This window comes from Triturus cristatus, chromosome 9 (assembly GCF_964204655.1).
Source record: "Triturus cristatus chromosome 9, aTriCri1.1, whole genome shotgun sequence".
Taxonomy (NCBI): domain Eukaryota; kingdom Metazoa; phylum Chordata; class Amphibia; order Caudata; family Salamandridae; genus Triturus; species Triturus cristatus.
The window spans coordinates 61,602,662-61,627,172 of record NC_140592.1 but is presented as its reverse complement, the minus strand read 5'-3'; the positions used below and the strand labels follow the sequence as shown (position 1 = coordinate 61,627,172).

Below are 24,511 nucleotides of genomic sequence, written 5' to 3'. Positions count from 1 at the left end.
TGACTGAAGCCGCGGGACACAGTCGGTGACAGTATGGAGGGCGAAGATATGTCCAAGATACCCACGTGCCGGCTTCTGGAGATTAACAGGAGGCTCGCAGAGCTCTGCAGACTCATCAGAATAAAACCTGGAGCAGTCGATCGCGGCTTGCCGAGGCTCGAGTCCCTCTGAATGCAAAGAACGAGGCGGCAGCACATGTGTTCCAGGTGATAAGTTTTATTACAGCAGCAGGACGCCATTTTGATGCGAGGTTTGAATGAATTCATTAACATAGGGAGAAGGAGCATCTCTTAAACAGGCAGTGGGGAGGGGGGGGGGGGGGAGGCGAGGAGTCTGCCCTGCTTGACGTTGTGTCGCTGGTGGCTACCGGGGACGCGCATGAGGCAATCGTAACCCACTAGGGAACTGGCCACATTGTTCTATGGTGGACGGAGTGAAGGGCGGGGCCAAAGTGATGTTTGCACCCCTACCTAAATGTCATCAACCAATTACATCGGAGCAGGAAAAGGTGCTTAACCACTAAAACTGCGCGCACAGCAAATGTGCCGATCCGCCACAACTCATTTTAACAACTCTGGGTCATTGGGCTTTGCAACTACTGTTTAAAAATGTCTAGACTTTCATTCCAAGTACACAATACAAACAAACCTACATTTCAAAGTCTGAAACAAACAACAGAAGCAGTCTGCAGATGGTGAAAACTTCATTCCAAGTCGTTGGAATCACCCACTTGCTAATACCGAAAAGATGCAAAGTCAATGATTCGCCCGTTTGTTTGGCCAGAGACTGTCCTGGCAACAAACAAACACTGTCATCTCGCTTTTCGTCCATCCCACTCGCCCAAAAAATGCGAGTGAACTTTCAGGGCGTGACCATTTGTTTTTCCTCTTTTAAGGGGACCACATCGGGTTCAAAATGATCCATAATGTACATGGGGGTATCTCTCCTTTGAACACGAGCCGGCTACTAGTCGTTGGAAAGCCCTCTAGCATAGGACACGCTCTTTCGATAGGTTGGCTAAATCAATCCAGTTCATCAGGATGCCACAGTTCCATTCCTGTGCTTTCTCTTTACAAGTGTTTGGACTCTGGTTCAAGTAGTTTGAAAACCAAGTCTTAAAACTGAAGAATTCATCAGAAACCTCATGTCGCAACAGATGGCATTCGGGTGACTTGGAGCCCTTAATTCTTTTGGGATTACAGCACTCTGCACCCCCAAAAACGCTTGGATGTTAAGTGTCTCTATGGTTTAGCATCAAAAACACTTTGCATTTCTACCCGCTTGGAAGGGAAGTTGGCCCTTGTGTGTGCAGCATCCATCGTAAGACTAAAACTAGCTGAGATTACTGGAGGGCCTGGGCGTGAGGTATAACACAGCAGTCAAAACGGAGCCCCTATAGAGCCTGCATCAAGCTTTCTGCATGAAGACTGCCAGCATGGTACAGAGGAGATGCAGAATTATGTCCCTAAATTGAGGTTAGCAGAAGGATCCCTGTCCTCAAAGACGAGATTGATTCAGTCCGGGAGTCCATTTTACGAACTATATAAATTGACATCTTCGGACAAACTGATTCAGCCATATCAAACCAAGATCACATCTCCCATTATTGATAGGATTGTCCAATAAAAGCCCAAGGATGAAGACATGGTGTCCCAGGCGACATGGATGCACATGTTCACTCAAGTGAAAAGAAAAACAAACACTATTTTCAGGTTCATTAACAGATTCTAAACCAATGTCGTTAATTACACTTGTACATTTTCTAGATAAATACTGTTTTTGGACACCATGACTGTTTCAGCAGTTTTGTCTACAGCAGGCAACGCACATACACAGAAGAGTGCAGCGCCAGAAACTGCACTCGGAGTACAAGATACAAACCAAAAGATAGGAAGATGATTCTTGGCTACCAAGAGACTCACCTGGAAAAAACTAAGGCCAGATCTTGAGACTGGGATTACTTCAAATGGCAAACGAGCAGGAAGCTGTGCAAAGAGAAGTGGGGGCCACCAACTGACATGTCACTGTCTAGCCAGTGCTTCCCTAGAAGACCAAGGCACCTTGTTAAAGTTCAAGAAGGATCTAGAAGCTCAAAAGACCAGACAAATATCTTACAAAATGGGAAGAAATGCTTGAGAAACAACCACCTCTTTGGCAATAAAGAGGGAGGCACCCCTGGAATGAGTTAGTGATGCTACCGGCATATAAGCACACAGTTCTGGTGAGAACGCGCTTGCAGCCGCGATTTGTAAATTTGCTGTGGAATCGGAGCATTTCCTACAGAGAGGCTTCAGGCAGCAAACAGACGGAGCAAGAGAAGCTTGCCATTGTTGCAGGCAGGAGGAATCTTTGAAATATCAGCAAAAAGTAATATGACACAGGGTCATACAAAATGGGTAACAAAATGAGGGCAGATTCCACGAAAAAAAAGAATCAGCTGCCTTATGAGGCAGGCAGAATAGGAGAGGCCACCTCTAGATGAAACAGGGGAGGCAGGGGACGTATATAGGCAGAAACAGGAGCAACGGGGCAGAAATGATGGGATACAGGAAGCGAAAGGGGTTGACACGGGGAGGTCATAGGAAAATCCCCAGGAAAAAACAATGTCATGGCGATAGAAGACAGATAGTGCATACTGTAAATACAAAAAAGCATAAAAAAGACCTTGGGTAAAATGTGCCAACAAGCAGAAGGAGGTGGTCCAATTTACATTCGAATAAGATCTTATGGGGAAATCTCTGGGTCTAGCAGCACACAACTGAAAGCTTTTCACCATTAGAACAAAAATAATCTTCAAGGCACTAGTTCAAGTTAGCTGCCTGTACCAAGGCTGTCAGAAGGCAGCATTTGTGACATCCTCTCTTTATATTCTACTTTTCCATGCACACATCAAGAGAGTAAAAGAAACTGAGCAGAATTCCGTAAAGACTCACATGCCAAGGATCACAGCTGAATCATGCAGCCGTCAAGGAGTGAAACACAACATTACTTAAACATTGATGGGACTCGATCGGTCCAAGGAATGAGACCGGCTCCATGTGGTTCCTCAGCGGGTGTGTAGGTGTTTGCTAGGTGTATCTATGGCGGGCCCAACAGAAACCATGCTGTCCTCTATGGAAGTATGGATTCAGCGGATCAATGCCGTTGACTTGACTGAAAACTATGGCGGCCATCGCGTACTTCAGCTCCATGGTCCCAACTTGGGAAAACGGGGAGCGCCTAACGGCTGTAAACACAAAAAAATCTAAAATGTGGATTTCATAAAGAGAGACAGATGCACGATCAGCACTGTGGTCAGATGTGTACGACTGATGCAGAAACACCCTGTTCCAGTTGAGGGCGGGACACAAACCCCATCGGACAAGATCTGCAGGCATCAGGGAGACATTACCGGACTTTGTTGAAGGGTCCTGCCGCCATTTTGGTAAAGCTCATAAAGTTTTAAAATTAATTTACCCTCCACAGGCTCCACCTTCTGTTGTACATGAACTTTTGTGAAGTTTGCCCAACATGTTACCGTGCTGTGTTGAAAAGGATTCCCCCCCCCCCCCCCCCCCCCATATTAGAACGAGGTGGAAATTTTGCTTCCCTCTAACTCTTAAAACACCTGGTGCAAATGCCTTTCACAAGAATTGATGCCACCTGGCAGGTAAGGGGTGGTTAGACTGACTTCCATGGCGGAAAGGCAATACAAAATTGCAATATGGTTTTGTTGGCACACCACAAATCTAGCATCAAATAACGTGTTAATCACCGCTCACTCATTGACTATTCTTGGGAATTAAATAGTACACAACTACTGTTTCCAAAAACGCAACGGTTTGTCGCATGCATGTACTTTTACGTCAGCCCCCTCGCCCTACAACATCAAACCCAGAAAAACTGGCATCCAAGGCACATTACACACCGATTAGAGAACATTTACGAATTGGAATGAGATATTGAAGGAGGGCCCTAAACATCCTTGCTTTCACGTCCAATGGACGACTTGAGATCGCCCAGATATTGGACAAAAAGATGCCAATATTGCGCGGTGGTCTCCCATCAGCCTATCACAAGGCAGTAAGTCTACCAGTCACTCTTTACAATATCTGGCCACTCAAATCATCAAGAAAACTGAAGCAGATAAGGCTTTAAGTAGCAAACATAAAACTGACAACACAACATCACCCAAGGAAAGGGAGTGAAAATACACCACAATATTCCACCTTGTGCAAGTGTTCCGCTTCCATGAGACATGAGGGAGAGTGGCTAGAGATTGTGGCGGGGTGGAGTGTCAGTGCAAGAGGTGATGATGAAACGATTTTTCCACAGCTGCATGGAACATTAGTGGGCGACGACTTTCGTAGGCTAAGGGTGGGGGGGGTGACTTCAAAGCAAAGGCCCTGGACTCTGAAGCGGCCTCCTGGTCCCCCCAAACCTCGGATCTATGGAAAATGGCAAATGAAAGAGAGAAAGCAAAGGGGCACATAGCAAAAACCTGGGAAGGAGGAGGGTTGTGGGCACCAGTGTATTACACTTTTGTTACCATGCAGTGTTGTACAAACGAAAGGAAAACTGGAAAAGGACGAGGGAAGGTAATTAAACACAAACCAAGTCAATTCTGATTGGGCCAGAACACCTACAGCTGTGCCCTCTGCATCTGATGCCAAGGTTAGGCACATGGGCACCCATACAGTGCTCATTCCTGCACGACTGAGGTCTCACTTGGAGCACACGTGGACGTATTCAAAGGGTGCCCCTGGAATGGGGACAGTATCAATTCATTGAGAGTCAAGGGAGTGTAGAACAGGGTGGGGTCCTCCGGAGGCGACATCCGTGAACCGCACCGGCCTCCGTGGCTGCTGCTCTGGAAGTGTGTCCTGGATTATCCGTGGTTCACCAGCAGCGTCTGAAAAAACAGAGAAGATCAAGGGTGAGGTCAGAGATGCATCAACCTGGTGAGCTCAAGGGGCTTGACTACATGCATTCAATATTGTAAATATTAGCAGGGGTGAGGTCACTGTCCAAGATAGAGCTGTGCACAAGGAAAGAGGCAGTGGAAGAGATGCACCACCCTGGTGAGCTGCAGGGGCTTGTTTCACTACATGCATACAATATTGTAAATATTACATTGGCTAAAGAACGAAAGCACGAAACACGATCACCATAGTACAGTGCACCTACTGCAAAAAATTCGATTACAGCGTCTGTGCTGCGGTTACAGCAGAGTACACTAGTGCAAGTAATACTGGCAGAGTGTGTCTGATAATGTAACTGAGGCCACAGTCAGCACAAATACTACCTAAGCAGAGGCAACGGGATGGTGCGGATACTACACTTGCAACGAAAACAAAAGTGTCCCTATTAGGAAAGGCCTACTGAATTATCTTATTGTGCAAATGTCTGATATACACAGATTCTGTAAATTATTTCGTAAACGAGATTTAAACAAGGAGTCTACATATAGTAGCTTGTATATGCACTGAATAAAATTTGAAATACTTGTCAGTAAAATCACAAATATTTATTGTTAATGAACATTAAAAATATCCTTCCCTCCCAGAGTGGGTTACAATCTTTTAATAAAATTCACTTCATCACAATAAAAACAAATCCTTGTGAATGCATATCACAAAAATCATAATAAAAGTCGACGCGGCATTTCGGTGATTTCACCTTCTTCAGGACTAAAAACAGTTTGATCAAATCTCAATTTTCTTGAAATGGAAGGGGTGGACGTTTTAATAGACTGTCCAAATGGAATAACCCTTCACGATAGAGGTATCTATTGTCGAATAAGCCTTGTTTTCAATTGAATTTAAAAACTATGTTTATGTCCGTAAGAGCCACCGTGGATATACTCGTATTTTCGAGAGAGGCCCACTTTAACAATTTCGGGGATAGTCACTCTAGGGCAACCCGGAGTTCAAAGGCGTGTAAATTCTTTTCATTTCTTCAGCTCTAGTCGTTAGATAAGAAATTTATATAAGACGGGTCATAGACAGTGGATTTTCTCAATTAATCACTTTCCTGTACTCGATCCTCGTCAAGGCAAAACGGCCTCCCTGCTCTTACGGACTGAGGCCGTTTTGCCTTGACGAGGATCGAGTACAGGAAAGTGATTAATTGAGAAAATCCACTGTCTATGACCCGTCTTATATAAATTTCTTATCTAACGACTAGAGCTGAAGAAATGAAAAGAATTTACACGCCTTTGAACTCCGGGTTGCCCTAGAGTGACTATCCCCGAAATTGTTAAAGTGGGCCTCTCTCGAAAATACGAGTATATCCACGGTGGCTCTTACGGACATAAACATAATTTTTAAATTCAATTGAAAACAAGGCTTATTCGACAATAGATACCTCTATCGTGAAGGGTTATTCCATTTGGACAGTCTATTAAAACGTCCACCCCTTCCATTTCAAGAAAATTGAGATTTGATCAAACTGTTTTTAGTCCTGAAGAAGGTGAAATCACCGAAACGCCGCGTCGACTTTTATTATGATTTTTGTGATATGCATTCACAAGGATTTGTTTTTATTGTGATGAAGTGAATTTTATTAAAAGATTGTAACCCACTCTGGGAGGGAAGGATATTTTTAATGTTCATTAACAATAAATATTTGTGATTTTACTAACAAGTATTTCAAATTTTATTCAGTACATATACAAGCTACTATATGTAGACTCCTTGTTTAAATCTCATTTACGAAATAATTTACAGAATCTGTGTATATCAGACATTTGCACAATAGAATAATTCAGTAGGCCTTTCCTAATAGGGACACTTTTGTTTTCGTTGCAAGTTGATACCCCGTCCCTTTGTGAGTTTCACATTGGGGTAACTCCCTTGTTTTTTGATTGCGGATACTACACTGGCATTACAGTACATGCGGATACTACACTGGCATTACAGTACCTGCGGATACTACACTAGCATTACAGTACATGCGGATACTACACTGGCCTTACAGTACCTGCGGATACTAGACTAGCATTACAGTACAGGCGGATACTACACTGGCATTACACTACACGCAGATACTGCACTGGCATTACACTACACGCGAATACTACACTGGCATTACAGTACCTGCGGATACTACATTGGAATTATAGTACCTGCGGATACTACACTGGAATTATAGTACATGCGGCTACTACACTGGCATTACAGTTCATGCGGATACTACACTGGCAGTAAAGTACATGCATATACTACACTGGCATGACAGTACATACGGATACTACAATGGCATTACAGTGCATACGGATACTACACTGGCATAACAGTACATGAGGATACTACACTGGCAGTAAAGTACATGCGGATGCTACACTGGCATTATAGTACATACGGATACTACACTGGCATTACCGTACATGTTATAATACACTGGCATTAGAGTTCATGCGGATACTACACTGGCATTACAGTACATGCAGATACTACACTGGCATTACAGTGCATGTGAATACTACACTAGCATTACAGTACATGCAAATACTACACTGGTATTACAGTACATGCCGATACTACACTGGCATTATAGTACATTTGGATACTACACTGGCATTACAGTACATGCGGATACTACACTGGCATTACAGTGCATACAGATACTACACTGGCAGAGTAAATGCAGATACTACACTGGTATTACAGTACATGCAAATACTACACTGGTATTACAGTAATTGCGGATACTACACTGGAATTACAGTACATACGGATACTACACTGGCATTACAGTACATGCGGATACTACACTGGCATTACAGTACATGCGGATACTACGCTGGCAGTACAATACAGTCTGTCACAAGAAAATGATGCAACAAGCATGTCACACCATCTGCTAGATCTGTGGGTACAGTACAGCATAGGTGCTACTGAAATTGGGCTACGGTACGGTATCTAGTACTGAAACAGGGCCCACAGTACTGCACATCCACTACTCAAACCATGCCTCGGATATAGTGCAACTACTTCTGAAACTGGCCTACAGTATAGCATACCAAAACCAAAACAGAGAGGAGCCCTTCAGATACTAAGGGAACTGGGTCAAGTAGCACCAATAATCAAAGAGTGTTAATAGCTCATACTCAATTCAAACATTTAAAGCATAGAACCAATAAGCCTTGTTTTTAGTAAAAATTATATCTCCTCCTTTATTTTACAAGATTATTAAACAGATTATGCAAATCGTTGATGAAAACTGTTCATGAATACATTTTAATATCCCAGGCATTTAAAAACACAATAGTTCTTATTTATAATTAATTTCTCCTCCAAGGGGCAATCCTTAGTTTTTATCCAAGTGCAGAAGTTAGTTCAACAACTTTGGAGTACACATCTCACACATTAGTGATTTATATTCATCTACATGATGTATAATTTTACATAAATTCCCAAAGAAACATATGAGAAAGTATTTTCAAAACATACACACAGATTGACTAGTAAAGGAAAAAAACAATTAGGAAACTAATATAATTTTAAACAATTATCATATTATTTAAAACCAAATGTCGATGCGGCGTTTCGGTGGACTGGAGTTAGTTGACACCACCTTCTTCAGGACAGGTTTAGGCGTAAAATACAATATAGTTGATTTTAGAGATGCTCACTACAGAAATTATTGATGCTACAGTATAGCATATCCAGTACTGAAACCAGGCTTAAAATACAGTGCAAAGAATATGAAACCAAGGCCACAGTACAGCATACTTACTACTGAAACTGGGTCTACAGTACAACATATCGAGTACTGAAACCGGGCCTGCAGAAGAGGGCATCTTCCACTGAAACCAGAGCAACAGTACAGTGTAACTACTACTGAAACCAGAGCTAGTGTACAACAGAGCTAATACTGAAACTGGAACTGCAGTACCGGGTACCTACGACTGAAAACATGGCAATAGTACAGTTTTGCTACTAGTGAAAGCAAGTCTACAGTACAGCGTATCAAGTACTGTAACAGGGACTGCAGAATAGGGAACCTTCTACTGAAACTAGAGCTACAGTATAGCAGAGCTAATACTGAAACTGTGACTGCAGTACAGGCAGGGTACCTACTACTGAAAACAGGGCTACAGTACAGTTGATCTACTACTGAAATCAGGCCTAGACTACAGTGCAAAGACTATGAAACTGGGGCCACAGTACAGCATATTGAGTATAGAACCTGGACCTGCAGAAGAGGGCATCTTCTACTGAAACCAGAGCAACAGTACCGGGTGCCTACTACTGAAACCAGAGCTAGTGTACAGCCTAGCTAATACTGGAACTTGGACTGCAGTACCCAGGACCTACAACTGAAAACAGGGAGACAGTAAAGGGTGCCTTCTACTGACACCAGGGCTACAGTACAGGGTGCCTACTACTGAAACCAGGGCTACAATACAGGGTGCCTACTACTGAAACCATAGCTACAGTACAGGGTTCCTACAACTGAAACCAGGGCTACAGTACAGGGTGCCTACTACTGAAACCAGGGCTACAGTACAGTGTGCCTATGCTGAAAACAGGAAAACAGTACAGGATGCCTACTACTGAAACCATAGCTACAGTATAGCACAGTCAATACTCAAATTGGGACTGCAGTACAGGGTGCCTACTACTGAAACCAGGGCTGCAGTACAGGGTGCCTACTACTGAAACCAGGGCTACAGTACAGGGTGCCTAGTACTGAAACCAAGGCTACAGTACAGGGTGCCCAGTACTGAAACCAGGGCTAAAGTACAGGGTGCCTACTACTGAAACCAAGGCTACAGTACAGGGTGCCTACTACTGAAACCAGGGCTAAAGTACAGGGTGCCTACTACTGAAACCAGAGCAACAATACAGCGTACCTAATACTGAAACTGGGACTGCAGAATCGGGTACCCACTACTGAAAACAGGGAGACAGTACAGGGGGGCCTACTACTGAAACCAGGGCTACAGTACAGGGTGCCTACAACTGAAACCAGGGCTACAGTACAGGGTGCCTACAACTGAAACCAGCACTACAGTACAGGGTGCCTACTACTGAAATAAGGGCTACAGTACAGGGTGCCTACTACTGAAACCAGGGCTACAGTACAGGGTGCCTACTACTGAAACCAGGGCTACAGTACAGGGTGCCTACTACTGAAACCAGGGCTACAGTATAGCACAGTCAATACTCAAACTGAGACTGCAGTACAGGGTGCGTACTACTGAAACCAAGGCTACAGTACTGGGTCCCTACTACTGAAACCAAGGCTACAGTACAGGGTGCCTACTATTGAAACCAGGGCTACAGTACAAGGTGCCTACTACTGAAACCAGCACTACAGTACAGGGTGCCTACAACTGAAACCAAGGCTACAGTACAAGGTGCCTACTACAGAAACCAGGGCTGCAGTACATGGCGCCTACAACTGAAACCATAGCTACAGTATAGCACAGTCAATACTCAAACTGGAACTGCAGTACAGAGTCCCTACTACTGCAACCAGGGCTACAGTACAGGATGCCTACTGCTGAAACCAGGGCTACAGTACAAGGTGCCTACTACTGAAACCAGGGCTACAGTACAGGGTGCCTACTACTGAAACCAGGGCTACAGTACAGGGTGCCTACTACTGAAACCAGGGCTACAGTACAGGGTGCCTACTACTGAAACCAGGGCTGCAGTACATGGCACCTACAACTGACACCATAGCTACAGTATAGCACAGTCAATACTCAAACTGGGACTGCAGTACAGGGTCCCTACTACTGCAACCAGGGCTACAGTACAGGGTGCCTACTACTGAAAACAGGAAAACAGTACAGGGTGCCTACTACTGAAACCATAGCTACAGTACAGGGTGCCTACTACTGAAACCAGGGCTACAGTACAGGATGCCTACTACTGAAACCAGGGCTACAGTACAAGGTGCCTACTACTGAAACCAGGGCTACTGTACAGGGTGCCTACTACTGAAACCAGGGCTACAGTACAGGGTGCCTACTACTGAAACCAGGGCTACAGTACAGGGTGCCTACTACTGAAACCAGGGCTACAGTACAGGGTGCCTACTACTGAAACCAGGGCTGCAGTACAGGGTGCCTACTACTGAAACCAGGGCTGCAGTACATGGCGCCTACAACTGAAACCATAGCTACAGTATAGCACAGTCAATACTCAAACTGGGACTGCAGTACAAGGTCCCTACTACTGCAACCAAGGCTACAGTACAGGGTGCCTACTACTGCAACCAGGGCTACAGTACAGGGTGCCTACTACTGAAACCAGGGCTACAGTACAGGGTGCCTACTACTGCAACCAGGGCTACAGTACAGGGTGCCTACTACTGAAACCAGGGCTACAGTACAGGATGCCTACTACTGAAACCAGGGCTAAAGTACAGAGTGCCTACTACTGAAACCAGGGCTAAAGTACAGAGTGCCTACTACTGAAACTGGGCCCACAGTGCAGCGTATCTAGTACAGAAACTGGGACTACCCTGCAGCATATTTACTAGTAGAACCCAGCCACAGTACAGGTATCTAGTACTGAAACACAGACTGCAACTAATGGTACCCATCCTGAAACCAGGGTACACTACAGCATATGTACTAGTGATACCGGGTCAACGGTACAGCGCATCGAGTACTGAAACTGGGACTGCAGGTAAAGGTCTGAACTGCTGAAACCGACAGCACAGCGTGTCATCTAGTGACACCGGGGCCACAGTACAGAATATATGGAACCAACACCAGGACTGCGGCACAGGGTAACTACTACTGAAACCAGGACTACAGTACAGCATAACTACTAGCAAACCTGGGTCTACAGAACAGCGAATTATAGTACTGAAACAAGGCCTATAGAACTGCACATCCACTTTTGAAACCCGTCCTAGGACACAGTGCAGCTACTACTGGAACTGGGGCCACAGAACAGCGCATCTGGTACTGAAACTGGGACTGAAGTACATGATACGTGCTACTGAAATCAGGCTCATAGTACAGCTTATCTGCTAGTGAAATGTAACTTAAGAATAGCAAATCTAGTACCGAAACAGAAAATACAGCACAGTGTATTTTGTACCTAAACAGAAAATACAGCGGAGTGTATATAGTACAGATACCGAGAATACAGCGCAGTGTATCTAGTACTGAAACAGAGAGCACAGCCCAGTGTATCTAGTACAGAAACTGAGAATACAGCACAGAGTATCTAGTACTGAAACAGAGGATACAGCAGAGTGTATCTAGTACTGAAACAGAGGATACAGCGCAGTGTATCTAGTACAGAAACAGAGGATACGGAACAATGTATCTAGTACAGAAACAGAGGATACAGCAGAGGATACAGCACAGTGTGTCTAGTACTGAAACAGAGGATATAGCACAGTGTGTCTAGTACAGAAACAGAGGATACAACGCAGTGTATCTTAGTACTGAAACAGAGGATACAGCGCAGTGTATCTAGTACTGAAACAGAGGATACAGCGCAGAGTGTGGAGTGGCAGGTTGAGTGCTACAGTTGTCGCGGACATCAGACCGGTACAAAGTGTGACTATCTCCGCCCTCCTGTACAAGCCAGGCAGCAACTCATGACCCCACCCCCTCACCAGGACAAGGTACAATAGTTGTTCGTGTGAGTGTAGTGTTTCCCTCCAGGGTTAGAATACTTGGGCCATGATGTTCTGGCCTCAAGATTCCTTTTAGAGCGTTACCTTTTAAACAGATGTGACAGTTCGCTGTATGAGGACACTGCTTAAGCTGGCTGCTGAGCAGCACCTGTTATTTAATTAAACTTCATCCTTTGATCCTATCAAGAAGTGACGTGACTTACTACAAATTACATGGCGACGATCGGTCACAGGTGTCTGCAGAACCCACGAAAACCTAGTTTCATCGGCGAGTCAGCGCTTTGAAGGACGATAGCATCACACAGTGACTGATGCTGGAACGCAACTGTTTCCGCCGGAGCTCTCAAGAGGTACTGTTTTGTTTTCTATTAAGCACAATCGTAGCAGCGGCAAAAGAGGACAACGACTTGATCCTCACGTCACGGCCCGTCTCGGATCGTCAGTGAAGGTTGGCGTTTCAGTCTTCACAAAGTACGCCATCTTTCATGTACACGCAACGTTACAAGAAGATTGAAAGTAAAAAGGAATCTTCAGTTTCTATGAAGTCTTGGGCTACGTTTCACGTCGGCGCCATCTTGTGGTTGGCGTGATTTCACACTTCCTCATTATCTTTCTCGGATTGGCATTCTCTTCGTGTTGTATGTCATCGTTTTTTTTTTTTTACATCATCATTTTTCTATGCGTTCAACATCGATGACACGCAAATCATTTGTTGTGCTTATCCCAACTGCGTGTTTATTACCGGTGGCACGCACACCTTTCTGCTACTTTTAAGGTACTTTTTCGTCCTACTTGACTCAAAACGCCATTATTCAAACTCGAACAGTCTTTACTAAAATCACGGTGATGCGCACACCAAACGCGTTAGTCATCTACAGTTTAAAAAGCAATTATAAAAAAAAGTGTTACTACATGGTTCTACACAGACCACGCTGATAAGCATTTAACATGCATCTTTGAATGGTTACATGTAAACTGTGAAATATTTTCTTTTTATTTTATATACTCATCAAACACATGAGTCTATTGTTCAAAGAAATGTGATGTGCATCTTAAGCATACTTCAAGATTTAGCAGTTCTTTAACGGTCTTGTGCAGTCTTGTGCACACCAAGTTAGAGCACACCTCTCAACTACGTTTCCTTTCAAGTATTAGTAGTTATTCAACGATTTAAATCCACGGTGATACACACACCACTAATTGTGTACCTACCTTGGAGGAAGCTTGTGAAGATAATTTCTTTTAACAATTTTTACGCAGTATATTTCCACTTTCATTATGCAGTCTGTTTCTCCACCTCCACCCTTTCTTGAGACACCGGGTGAACCACCCATCTTATGGAAAAAACTGGTATGACGCGTTCATAACTTATATCCGTGCTATAGGTGGTTCGCGCTACAGAGCTGAGAGAAAGAAGTGTCTCCTATTAAATGTGTTAGGGTTCGAAGGAAGAGACATCTTTAAACATGTACCTCCTTTAGTACGCACTACTGATGATGAGGGGAATAATGACTTTGAAGAGACTGTTAAAAAATTGTAACTACGTTTTGACTTTCAATCCAGTCTTCTTGTTGAGAGGCATACATTTTTTAAGAGAGAACAGAAAGTTAGTGAAAAAGTCGAAGATTTCATTTCCGCACTGCGTATTCTAAGTGCAGAATGTCAGTTTGAGGGGTTTAGAGACCAATTGATAAGAGACCAATATATTTGTAAATGTACTGACAAAAGGATTCAACAAAAACTACTCTTCTTAGGTAATCCCACGCTGGAAGAGACCATTCGCATTGCGAAAAGCATAGAACTTTCAAAGTTCTCAGTAAAAGAACTAGATGAGAAGTCTTCACCTACACCCATCAAAGAAGAATCTATCGGTGTTGTAAGGTCAAAAGACGTTTAAAATAACACCTTTACACGTAATGATAATAAGTTCTTCAAACAAACAAATATTTGTTTTAAATGTGGAAATTTTCCTCACTTTAAGTCAGGACGTCCTTGTCCCTCAAAAAATGTGATTTGTACAGCGTGTGGTAGATTGGGTCATTTTGCAAAAGTTTGCCAGAACGGGAGGAGAAGTTTTTCTTCTCCTCAAGATGCTAAACAGAGCACTAGTTCTTCTTCCTCTGTTGCTAATATTTCTGTGTCAGGATCCAAGCCTGATGATTACAGCAAAATTCAGGATGATTTAAGGGACATGGTTGTTGTTGTCGGAGATGTGAATACAGAATCTAACGTGTTTTCTGAATGTGTGGATCCTTACATGGATGTGGAAATTGGTAATAAGAAGGTTTGTTTATTGGTTGATTCGGGTGCAAGAATAACAATGTTAACATAAGAAAAATGTAAAGAAGTTTGGGGTTCTCGTTTATTACAACCTCCAGATGGATCTCCTGTTTCTTACGAAGGGAGAACTATTGAACTAGCAGGATATTTTGAGGACTCTCTAGAAGTTTGGGGAAGGAACATTTTTGGCAAAGTTTATGTAGCCATCAAGGGATTAAATATCCTTGGGTGGTTCCACCAGGGACTTTTCAAAATGGTACTTAAACCAGGCACTAAGGACCAAGTCTCTATTCTTTGTTCAGACGATTTCGTTGATATTTTGTCAGAACGTTTTCCAACTGTTTTTGGTGATGGTCTTGGTCAAGTTAAAGGCTTTGCTCATGTCATCAAGGTCAAGGACAATGCTATACCAGTTAAACATAGGCTCAGAAATGTACCATTTAGTGTGAGAAATCAGCTAGCACAAGAGCTTAATGGTCTTTGTAAGAAGGGAATTATCGAGCCTATAGAATCGTCCCTTTGGCTTTCTCCCTTGGTAGTAGCTAAGAAAACAAATGGTGCGATTCGTGTTTGCATAGACTTGCGCAATCTTAATAAAAATATTTGGATCGATTCACACCCCCTTCCGAAGATTCCTGACATGCTGTCACTAATTAATGGTTCTAAGTGGTTTAGTAAGTTAGATTTGGCATCAGCTTATCACCAAGTTGTTCTTGATCCCTCTTCTCTGCATTTAACTGCTTTTGTTTCCCCTATTGGGACTTTCCAATACTGCCGCATGCCATTTGGGTTGGCCTCTGTGGCAGTAGTCTTCCAGAGAATCATGTCAAATTTGCTGAGAAATATCAAAGGTGTTGTTGTCTTCCAAGACGACGTTTTAGTTCACGGTGAAACGTGCGAGTCACATGATGATACCATGTTTTGTGTTTTGGAGGCTTTGCGTGATGGTGGTGTTGTCTTAAAAAAAGAAAAGTGTGTTTTCAGAGTACAAAAGGTGGAATATTTAGGTCATGTCCTTTCCAAACATGGAGTTGAACCTAGACCAGGTCTAGTAAAAGCTATAGTTGAGTGTCCTCCTCCCAAAGACAAAGTTGGCCTCAAGTCGTTTATTGGCCTGTGTGAGTTATACTCACGGTTTATACCGGATTATGCTTCCAGAGTTCAACCCCTTTCCAATATGCTTAAAAAAGTGTTCCTTTACTCTGAAGTTTTTGAGTGGATCAAGCGTCAGCTAATTAGTCCTAGGATCCTCAAACCTCTTGACCCAAATGTTACATGTACTATCACAGTGGATGCCAGTAGATTGGGTTTGGGTGCTGTTCTTACCCAAAACATCAATGGGAATGAGCACACTTTAGGTTATGCTTCTAGAGTATTGCGTGTTTCCGAATTTAACTTTTCTGTCATTGAGAGAGAGTTGTTGGCGTGCTGGTGGGCTATAAGAACATTTAGTCCATACATTTGGGGGTAAACATTTTAAAATGCGCACAGATCACAGTCCTCTTGTATCTATTCTCTCTGGAGATAAACTGAAGGAACATACCACGAGGATTGCACGTTTGTCTACTAAACTTTTGCAATAGGACTTTGATGTGACTTATATTCCTGGAAATAAGAATGTCAGAGCAGATTATTTTTCTAGGTATTCTGTCGAATCTGACAATGAGATTGTTGATGATGATGACGAGGAGTGTTTTGTTGCTTCTCTGGGACTGGACGAAATGTGTGCTGTTAGTGAAGCAGAGTGGAGAGATCTACTTTCAAAAGATGTGTTACTGTGTGAAGTTATCAGTTGTGTGAAAGGTGGTTGGCCGAGGGAGAAGAATGCTCATTTTTCCCTCCAGACGTTTGTTAAAGTTCCCCCTGAACTCTCTGTTGAGGATGGCCTACTTGTACATGGTGATAGACTAGTTCCTCCTGACATGCTAAGGACTAGGTTAATTTTAGGTGCACATGAAGGTCATTTAGGGAAGACACTTACTAACAGAAGATTACGTGAACACTTCTGGTGGCAACAGATGGACAAATATGTTGATACATTTGTTGGAGAGTGTGTTGTCTGTTCTAGTTCAGAAAAGAGTTTGAAAGTTCGTACACCTCCTCTTCAATCCATTGAGTTACCCAATAGGCCTTGGGAAAACATTGGTATAGACCTAGTTGGACCTTTTAATATGCTTCCTGCTAATTCTAGGTTTGCTATTGTGGCAATTTATTATTACTCTAAATGGCCAGAAATACATTTTATCAATGAACCCAGTTCAAGGAGTGTTATTGATTTCTTGAAAGATATTTTTTTGAGAGAAGGATTTCCTTCCACTATTGTAAGCGACAATGGAGTACAATTTACTAGTCATGAATTTGATTGTTTTTTACACCAAGGTGGTATTACGCATTCAAAGAGTGCGCTCTATCACCCACAGACCAATGGTTTGGTGGAGCGTATAAATAGGGTACTTAACAATTGTGTTCAGTGGGCCTTGGCTGGAAGGTGCAATGTACAAAATGCTGAGAGATCTATGTTATGGTTTTATCGCACCACTCCGCATTCTTCAAAAATATTTTCCCTTATGAACTACTACGAGGAAGGAAACCTTGTTCCAAAGTTTGTCCAGGATGGATGTCAAAATGGGTAAAAATTGATTCTTTGTGTGATGTGGATGAGTTTGTGAGACATAATGTGACTCAAGCCCAGTCACGTCAAAAACTGTATTTTGACTCCAGGAAAAGATCTGTTTCTCAACCTATTTTTGTTGGAGATATTGTACGTATTAAGATCCCTGTTCATAACAAGAAGGGCAGCCCAAAGTTCTCTGAACCTTTCACTGTTGACAAAGTATGTAAAAACGCGGTAAGAGTCAATTCTAAGAACTGGTGGAATGTTTCGAGAGTTGTGAAAGTCACTAAGCATATCAATCAAAATCCCCTGCGTAACCAAAATATTGTTCCTTCTCCCTCCCCTGTTACGGTGGGCTTACGCAGGAGTTCTCGGCAACGTTTTGTTCCTGCCAGGTATCGTTGAAGCTTCTTTTTCCTCCACTGCTTTTCTTTCTTTTCTATTTTCTTTTTATTTGTTTATGAGGAGGAGGATAATGTAGTGTTTCCCTCCAGGTTTAGAATACTTGGGCCATGATGTCCTGGCCTCAAGATTCCTTTTAGAGGGTTACCTTTTAAACAGATGTGACAGTTAGCTGTATGAGGACACTGCTTAAGCTGGCCGCTGCGCAGCACCTGTTATTTCATTAAACTTCATCCTTTGATCCTATCAAGAAGTAACGTGACTTACTACAGTGAGCCATGGTCAGGCCCCATAACTTACCCCCACCCTCCCCACACACCTCAAATAAAGGCACCGCTCAACTCAATACGGACTTCAGCTGATCATTAACATTTTCTTAATAAATGGACAGCGGGCCAAATGGCAGGGGGGTACATTGCGTTAATGAGGTCAATAAGGTGGGTGCATCCCTCGAATACCCTAGAAGGTTTGTATAGTACAACTTAGCTACTACTGCACGTGGAGCTACAGCACACCAGAATCATTCAAGAAATAAATGCTAGTGTACAGCACATCTAGTACTGAAACTAATCCTACTTTACAATATGAGCATAACCAAAATGGTGTTCCTAAACAGTCAGCTTACTACCAAGTGTGGAGCTCCTGTACAGAGCACCAGCACTGAGAATCAAGTACTGAAACCCGCTACAGTACTGCAGTAGAGTAACTACTACTGAATCTAGTGGTACAGAACAGTGAATCTCCTTCAACAAGCTGTGCTATGTTTTAGCTTTACTATTGAAACTGGTGTTACGGTCCAGAATACAACCTGGTGTTACAGTACAGAGCACATGCTACTTTAGAACTAAAGTCCACTAAAGCTACAGTCATGAAACTAGCTCGGCAGTACAGCAAAATAACTACCGAACCAGACATAGGACAGCACACCTAGCTGTGGCGGCGCAGACATGGGACGTGTCAGCGCAGACGTGGCGGCGCAGACGGGTGACGCTGCGGTGTGGCGTTTGTTTTCTTCAGAGACCGCGTCACGTGATCATGGTGCAGGTTTGTCCAGCAGAGACTCTGGGGAAGTCACAGGCAGAGCGATCTTCTTTCCCTCAGCGCATGTGCTTCTGAGATAATCAAGCTTCCATGTTGGTGCTTGGGCATCAGAGAGGAAGCCCGGCAGCACTGCTTGAACCCAGTAAACGGGTTTCACTGACATAATATCGAAACCATAAATATCGTACTACCAAAATATCGTGTAAAAAAAAATAAAAAAAATAATTAGATCAAAAAATATTGTTTTTCTATACATATAGTGGTAACTACAAAATATCGAAAACAATTATGTTATGCTAATATCGGAAAAATAAATACAAAAATATCATATGTATATATATATGTATATATATATATATATATATATATATATTATCTACTGGCCGCCCGTAGATAGTTATAGTTAGGACCGTGTTTCCATAGGAAATCTGAAAATTCTATTTTGAATAACTTTGGCGCCGGTTGACGGATCCTCGCGAAATTTTCAAAACTAATGGGGCGCTCCTCTCAGCTCCTACCCTGGAAGTCTTGGGGTGATTCATCAAGCGGGGGCTGAGAAAAAAGGGGGGTCCCAAAACACGTTTTCCCCATGCATTTTCCCATAGGGCCTTTAGTCGAAGGTACAGCCCGAACGGCTGAACACAATTACTTGAAATTTGGCAAAGAGGTAGTCCTCAGGTCAGGGATGTGCCTTTTGCATATATGGTATCAATCTGTTCAGTAGTTCCTGAGAAAATTGCAGTTAAAAGTACATAAATATCTATAGCCGCGCACCGTGCGCGCACGGTGCCGTGCGCGAGCGTAATTGTGATTGGTGGTTACATGTCAGTCAACATTAGAATCGGACGAAATCAGGAAGTGTCGTCCGCCATTTTGTGTGTGACAGTGAAAAAGAAAGGTGGAGAATGTGAAAAGGGGGCAGGGTAGAGTTCCTGACCCCCTAGCTTTTGTTAGGGGGTCCCTGAAGGACCATGAAGGGTGAAAAAAAACTTTTTTTTAAATCGCGGGGTGCGCGCACGGCGGAAAAAAAAATCATTAAAAAATTGAATTAAAAATCAAATTTAAGTGTTTAGATGTTAGGTGGCTCTAAAAAGAGCCGTTGTGTTAATAGAGGGACAGAGGAACAGAAAAATGGCAAAAATTATAGGGTGCCGCACATGTGCTGCTGTATCTTGCTCTCTATTAGGGGAATGCTGGTGTCCCCATAAGAGAGAAGAGCATTGCACGCATTGCACCGTATATGCACCCTCTTAAACAGAGGGTGTATATCCAGAGGAACAGAAGCAGGTGAAGCTGCCGCCGCAGATGAAGTGCTCGGCTGAGCTGCCGATGATGTGCTCGGCTGAGCTGCTGCGGATGTGCTCGGCTGAGCTGCTGGAGGGTTTTCTCTAGCAGCTCGAGCATAAGCCACAGGATGTACATCTCTAACGCGCCTGATCATAGTGAAGATACTAAAAGAGCATTTCTTTTTAGGATCTCCTCTTGATAAGACACAATCACAAAGAGTGCAGGTGACTTTTGGAGCATTCACCTTCTTCTGCCCCACTGGAAATGTAAAAAATTGCCAAATAAAAGAGTCTTTCTGTTTCCTCTGTCTCTGTCTCACAAGGGTCTCCTGCTCACTCCCAGAAGATGACTGCTGCTCTGCCATTCTCAAGTACTGGAGTACTGGAAAAGCTGCTCAGCTCCTTCTCCCAGGGAATCAGAAGTAATAATGAGGGGAGTGGGTGTGGTGTTGGAAGTTTCTGGAACTGAAACTACTATAAACCAATGAAAAGTGTTGTTTCTTAATCACATGACCTGAAGCTACTATAAACCAATGAAAAGTGTTGTTTCTAAATCACATGACTTGCCGTGCGCGCACGGTGCACGCACGGAGCACGCACACATGCGCGTATGGAGCACGCGCGCATGCGCGTACGGAGCACGCACGCATGCGCGTACGGAGCATGCGTGTACGCGCACGGAGCACGCGCGCATGCGCGTACGGAGCACCCGCGTATGGAGCATGCGCGTACGGAGCACGCGCGTATGGAGCACGCACGGCGTACGCATGCGCACATGGAGCACGTACGCATGCGCACACGGAGCACGTACTCATGCGCGCACCATGCGCGCACGGTCAAAAACCTTAAAAAAAAAAAAAGTTTATGGAAGATATTAACTATGCTGTTCAACTCTATCCAAAAAAAAAAAAAAAACTGAGCCATTCCATATTACAGGATAAAGTTAATCTATAACTATATATATATAGGTAGCTTATTGTAAAATAAATATTTAAAATATATAATAATCCATTCATGAATTAGCATTTAAAAAACCTTGCAAATTCACTTAAAAAACCATAGGTTTCACACACATTATAGTTCGGAATTAGCATTTAAAAAACATTTGAAATCCACTAAAAAAACCATAGGTTTCACACATGTTATAGTTAGCTGGACATTTCACTCGTAAAAAACCAATGAAATTCCCCCGTTATAGTTAGTTCAGCTAAATATAACTCACGCGCCCGTAATCCACTGCTGATGACGTCACATATTACATCAATCATGACATGGTCAGTGACATCACGGATGACATCACTGATGACATCTCAAATGACATCACTGATGACGTCATCTATGTGATAAATAACCACATCTTCTCACACCCTAATTTAACCTTTGATACACCGACACAAAATTTCAGAGTTCCATTCTCAAAACCATACATACTACAATACCAATAACTACATACCCACTTATTAACTGTTAGGTCTACATACACCTCCACTCATTCACCTGTACAGTCACTCATACTTACAGTCACTCCATACAAGACTATCATATGCATTTATACACCTATATAGACACTCACACACCACCAATCATCCATAGAGGTACTCTCACACCTAGTCAGTCATGCAAATAATTACACTCCCATTTACTCACCTATGCAGTTATACACACTCAAGTTCACTTAATCATAAAAATAGTACCACATTCTTACGCTCTTATATAATCATTGATACAAGCACACACTCATCCATACAGTCACTCTCACAATCACACACTCTCACATCTACCCACTTATATACTCTTACACGCATATATACTGCCTTTCACATATGTAGTTAGTCACAAATGTACCACTGAGATATACATTCAATCCCTTACACACCCATACATACACTCACTCAACCATACAGGCCATCACAGATGCACTCATAAAACCATGCACCCATAGAATCACTCACTCACACATCTATGCATAGAGTCACACACACCCTACCCATAAAAACATTCAGGAACCCATACAGATACTGAGACAAGCAATCAATAACTCATATAGACACTCATATAGGTATTCACAAAACCATGCAGCCACTTATACACCAACATACAGACATTTACACAGTTTAGTCACTAGTCTGCAGTAAGATACATTTAATGACTCACGTATAGAGTTCGTTACGCACCACAGACCTTTCCCTATATATATTAAACATATTAAAATTGTTCAGAAACACATACTCAATGGATGATGTCCAGTGATGTCATTTGAGATGTCATCAGTGATGTCACGAGTGTTGTCACTGACCATGTCATGAGTGATGTAATATGTGACGTCATCAGCAGTGGATTGTGGGCGCGCGAGTTATAGTTAGCTGAACTAACTATAACGGGGGATTTTCATTGGGTTTTTACGAGTGAAATGTCCAGCTAACTATAACATGTGTGAAACCTATGGTTTTTTCAGTGAATATATATATATATATATATATATATATATATATAGAGAGAGAGAGAGAGAGAGGAGAGAGAGAGAGAGGAGAGAGAGAGAGAGGAGAGAGAGAGAGAGGAGAGAGAGAGAGAGGAGAGAGAGAGAGAGAGAGAGAGAGAGAGAGAGAGAGAGAGAGAGAGAGAGAGAGAGAGAGAGAGAGAGCGAGAGCGCGAGAGAGAGAGCACGCTTCTTGTGCTATTGTTGAATAGCTTGTTTTTGACACTGATGTTATGGTATTTATATTACTAAAATGTAAGCCCAATTGGGCAGAATGATAGAGGTTTCTATCTACACCCTTTCTTTATGTCTGTATTTATTTTCAATATTATTCTTAATTCTTTTAATTCAATTCCATACACGGCATGCAAAAGGCTACACAATGTATGTGTATATAATTTAATATGTAAACCCAATGGGGAAATGTCAAAGTGTTCCAAATACAATACATAAGACAAAAAACTTGTTATAAGACGGGTGCAGATTAACAATGATCTGTATTGTCCTTTTCAATTTCCCTTTTGCATGACATTATTTGCGCAATGCTTACTGTGCTTGGGCGTCGTGAGAAAGCCTAATGCGCCTGACACTTATTTAAGTGTGTCCGCTAAACTGGAATAAAATCCAACTTTAAATCCGCTACGAGGAGTGCCGTTCCATTGTTTATTACGATCTGAAGATTGGATATTACCTACTGGCGGTCGCCAGTAGGTAGTTATAGTTAGGACCCTGTTTCCATAGGAAAACCGCAACATTCTATTTGGAATAACTTTGGCGCCGGTCGACGAAGCCTCGCGAAATTTTCAAAATAGCGGGGGCGCTACGCTCCGCTCCTACCCTGAAAGACTCGGGGGGATTCGTCAAGCGGGGGCTGAGATAAAAGGGGGGGTCCCAAAATGCGTTTTTCCCATGCATTTTTCCATAGGACCTTTAGACACAGCTACAGCCCGAACGGCTGAACAGAGTTACTTGAAATTTGGCAGAGAGGTAGTCCTCCGGTCAAGGAAGTGCCTTTTGTAGGTCTGGTGTAAATCTGTTCAGTAGTTCCTGAGAAAATAGCCTTTAAATCAATATATATATCTGAGCCAGCTTACGGTGCGCTTACGGTAAGCTTACCGTACGCGTACGGTGACGTGCGCGAGCGCGAACCTGATTGGCTGTTAGATCTTAGTAAACATTCGAATCGATCGAAACCAGGAAGTGGCGGCCGCCATTTTCTCTCTCGCACTCTGAGAGGGGGTTAAAAAACAAAGGGCAAAAACATGTAAAGGGGCTGTTTAGACAGCTCCTAAGCACCTAGCCATGTTGAGGGAGTCCCCAAAGTTCCCCTAAAGCCAAAAACGGAATTTTCATTTTTTCGACAATTTCGGCGATTACGCTTACCGTACGCGTAGCGCATCGTGCGTACATGGCCCATCTAGCGTAACTTGGGCACGCGGTGCACGTAGCGCACCGCGTGCCCACCGTGCGTGCACGGCACTAACTGCGTAAAGTGGGCGCGCGGTGCGCGAAGCGCACCGCGTGCTCACTGTGCGCGCACGTTGCGCGAAGCGCACCGTGCGCGCACGGAACGAACTGCGTTAAGTGGGCGCGCACGCCACGAATGGGCGTAAAATAACTTAGCATTTAAAAAACCGTACAAATTCACTGAAAAAACCATAGGTTTCACACACGTTATAGTTAGGAATTAGCATTTAAAAAACCTTGCAAATTCTCTGAAAAAACCATAGGTTTCACACATGTTATAGTTAGCGGAAATTTTACAGATAAAAAACCAATGAAATTCCCCCGTTATAGTTAGTGCAGGCAACTATAACT

The 24,511-nt window shown here is 43.2% G+C and overlaps 1 protein-coding gene across 2 annotated transcripts in view; it reads right to left on the bottom strand.

Moving 5' to 3' along the window:
- Window positions 1-203: 203 nt before the first annotated feature.
- The window catches only part of CHCHD6 (coiled-coil-helix-coiled-coil-helix domain containing 6), a 1,117,425-nt gene continuing 1,093,117 nt past the window's right edge, over window positions 204-24,511 (bottom strand). For both annotated transcript variants that reach the window (XM_085624411.1, XM_085624412.1), the window contains one exon: window positions 204-4,891. In XM_085624411.1, coding sequence (XP_085480537.1) covers window positions 4,868-4,891 — 24 coding nt within the window. In that variant the 3' untranslated portion in view covers window positions 204-4,867. The remainder of the gene's footprint in view (window positions 4,892-24,511) is intronic.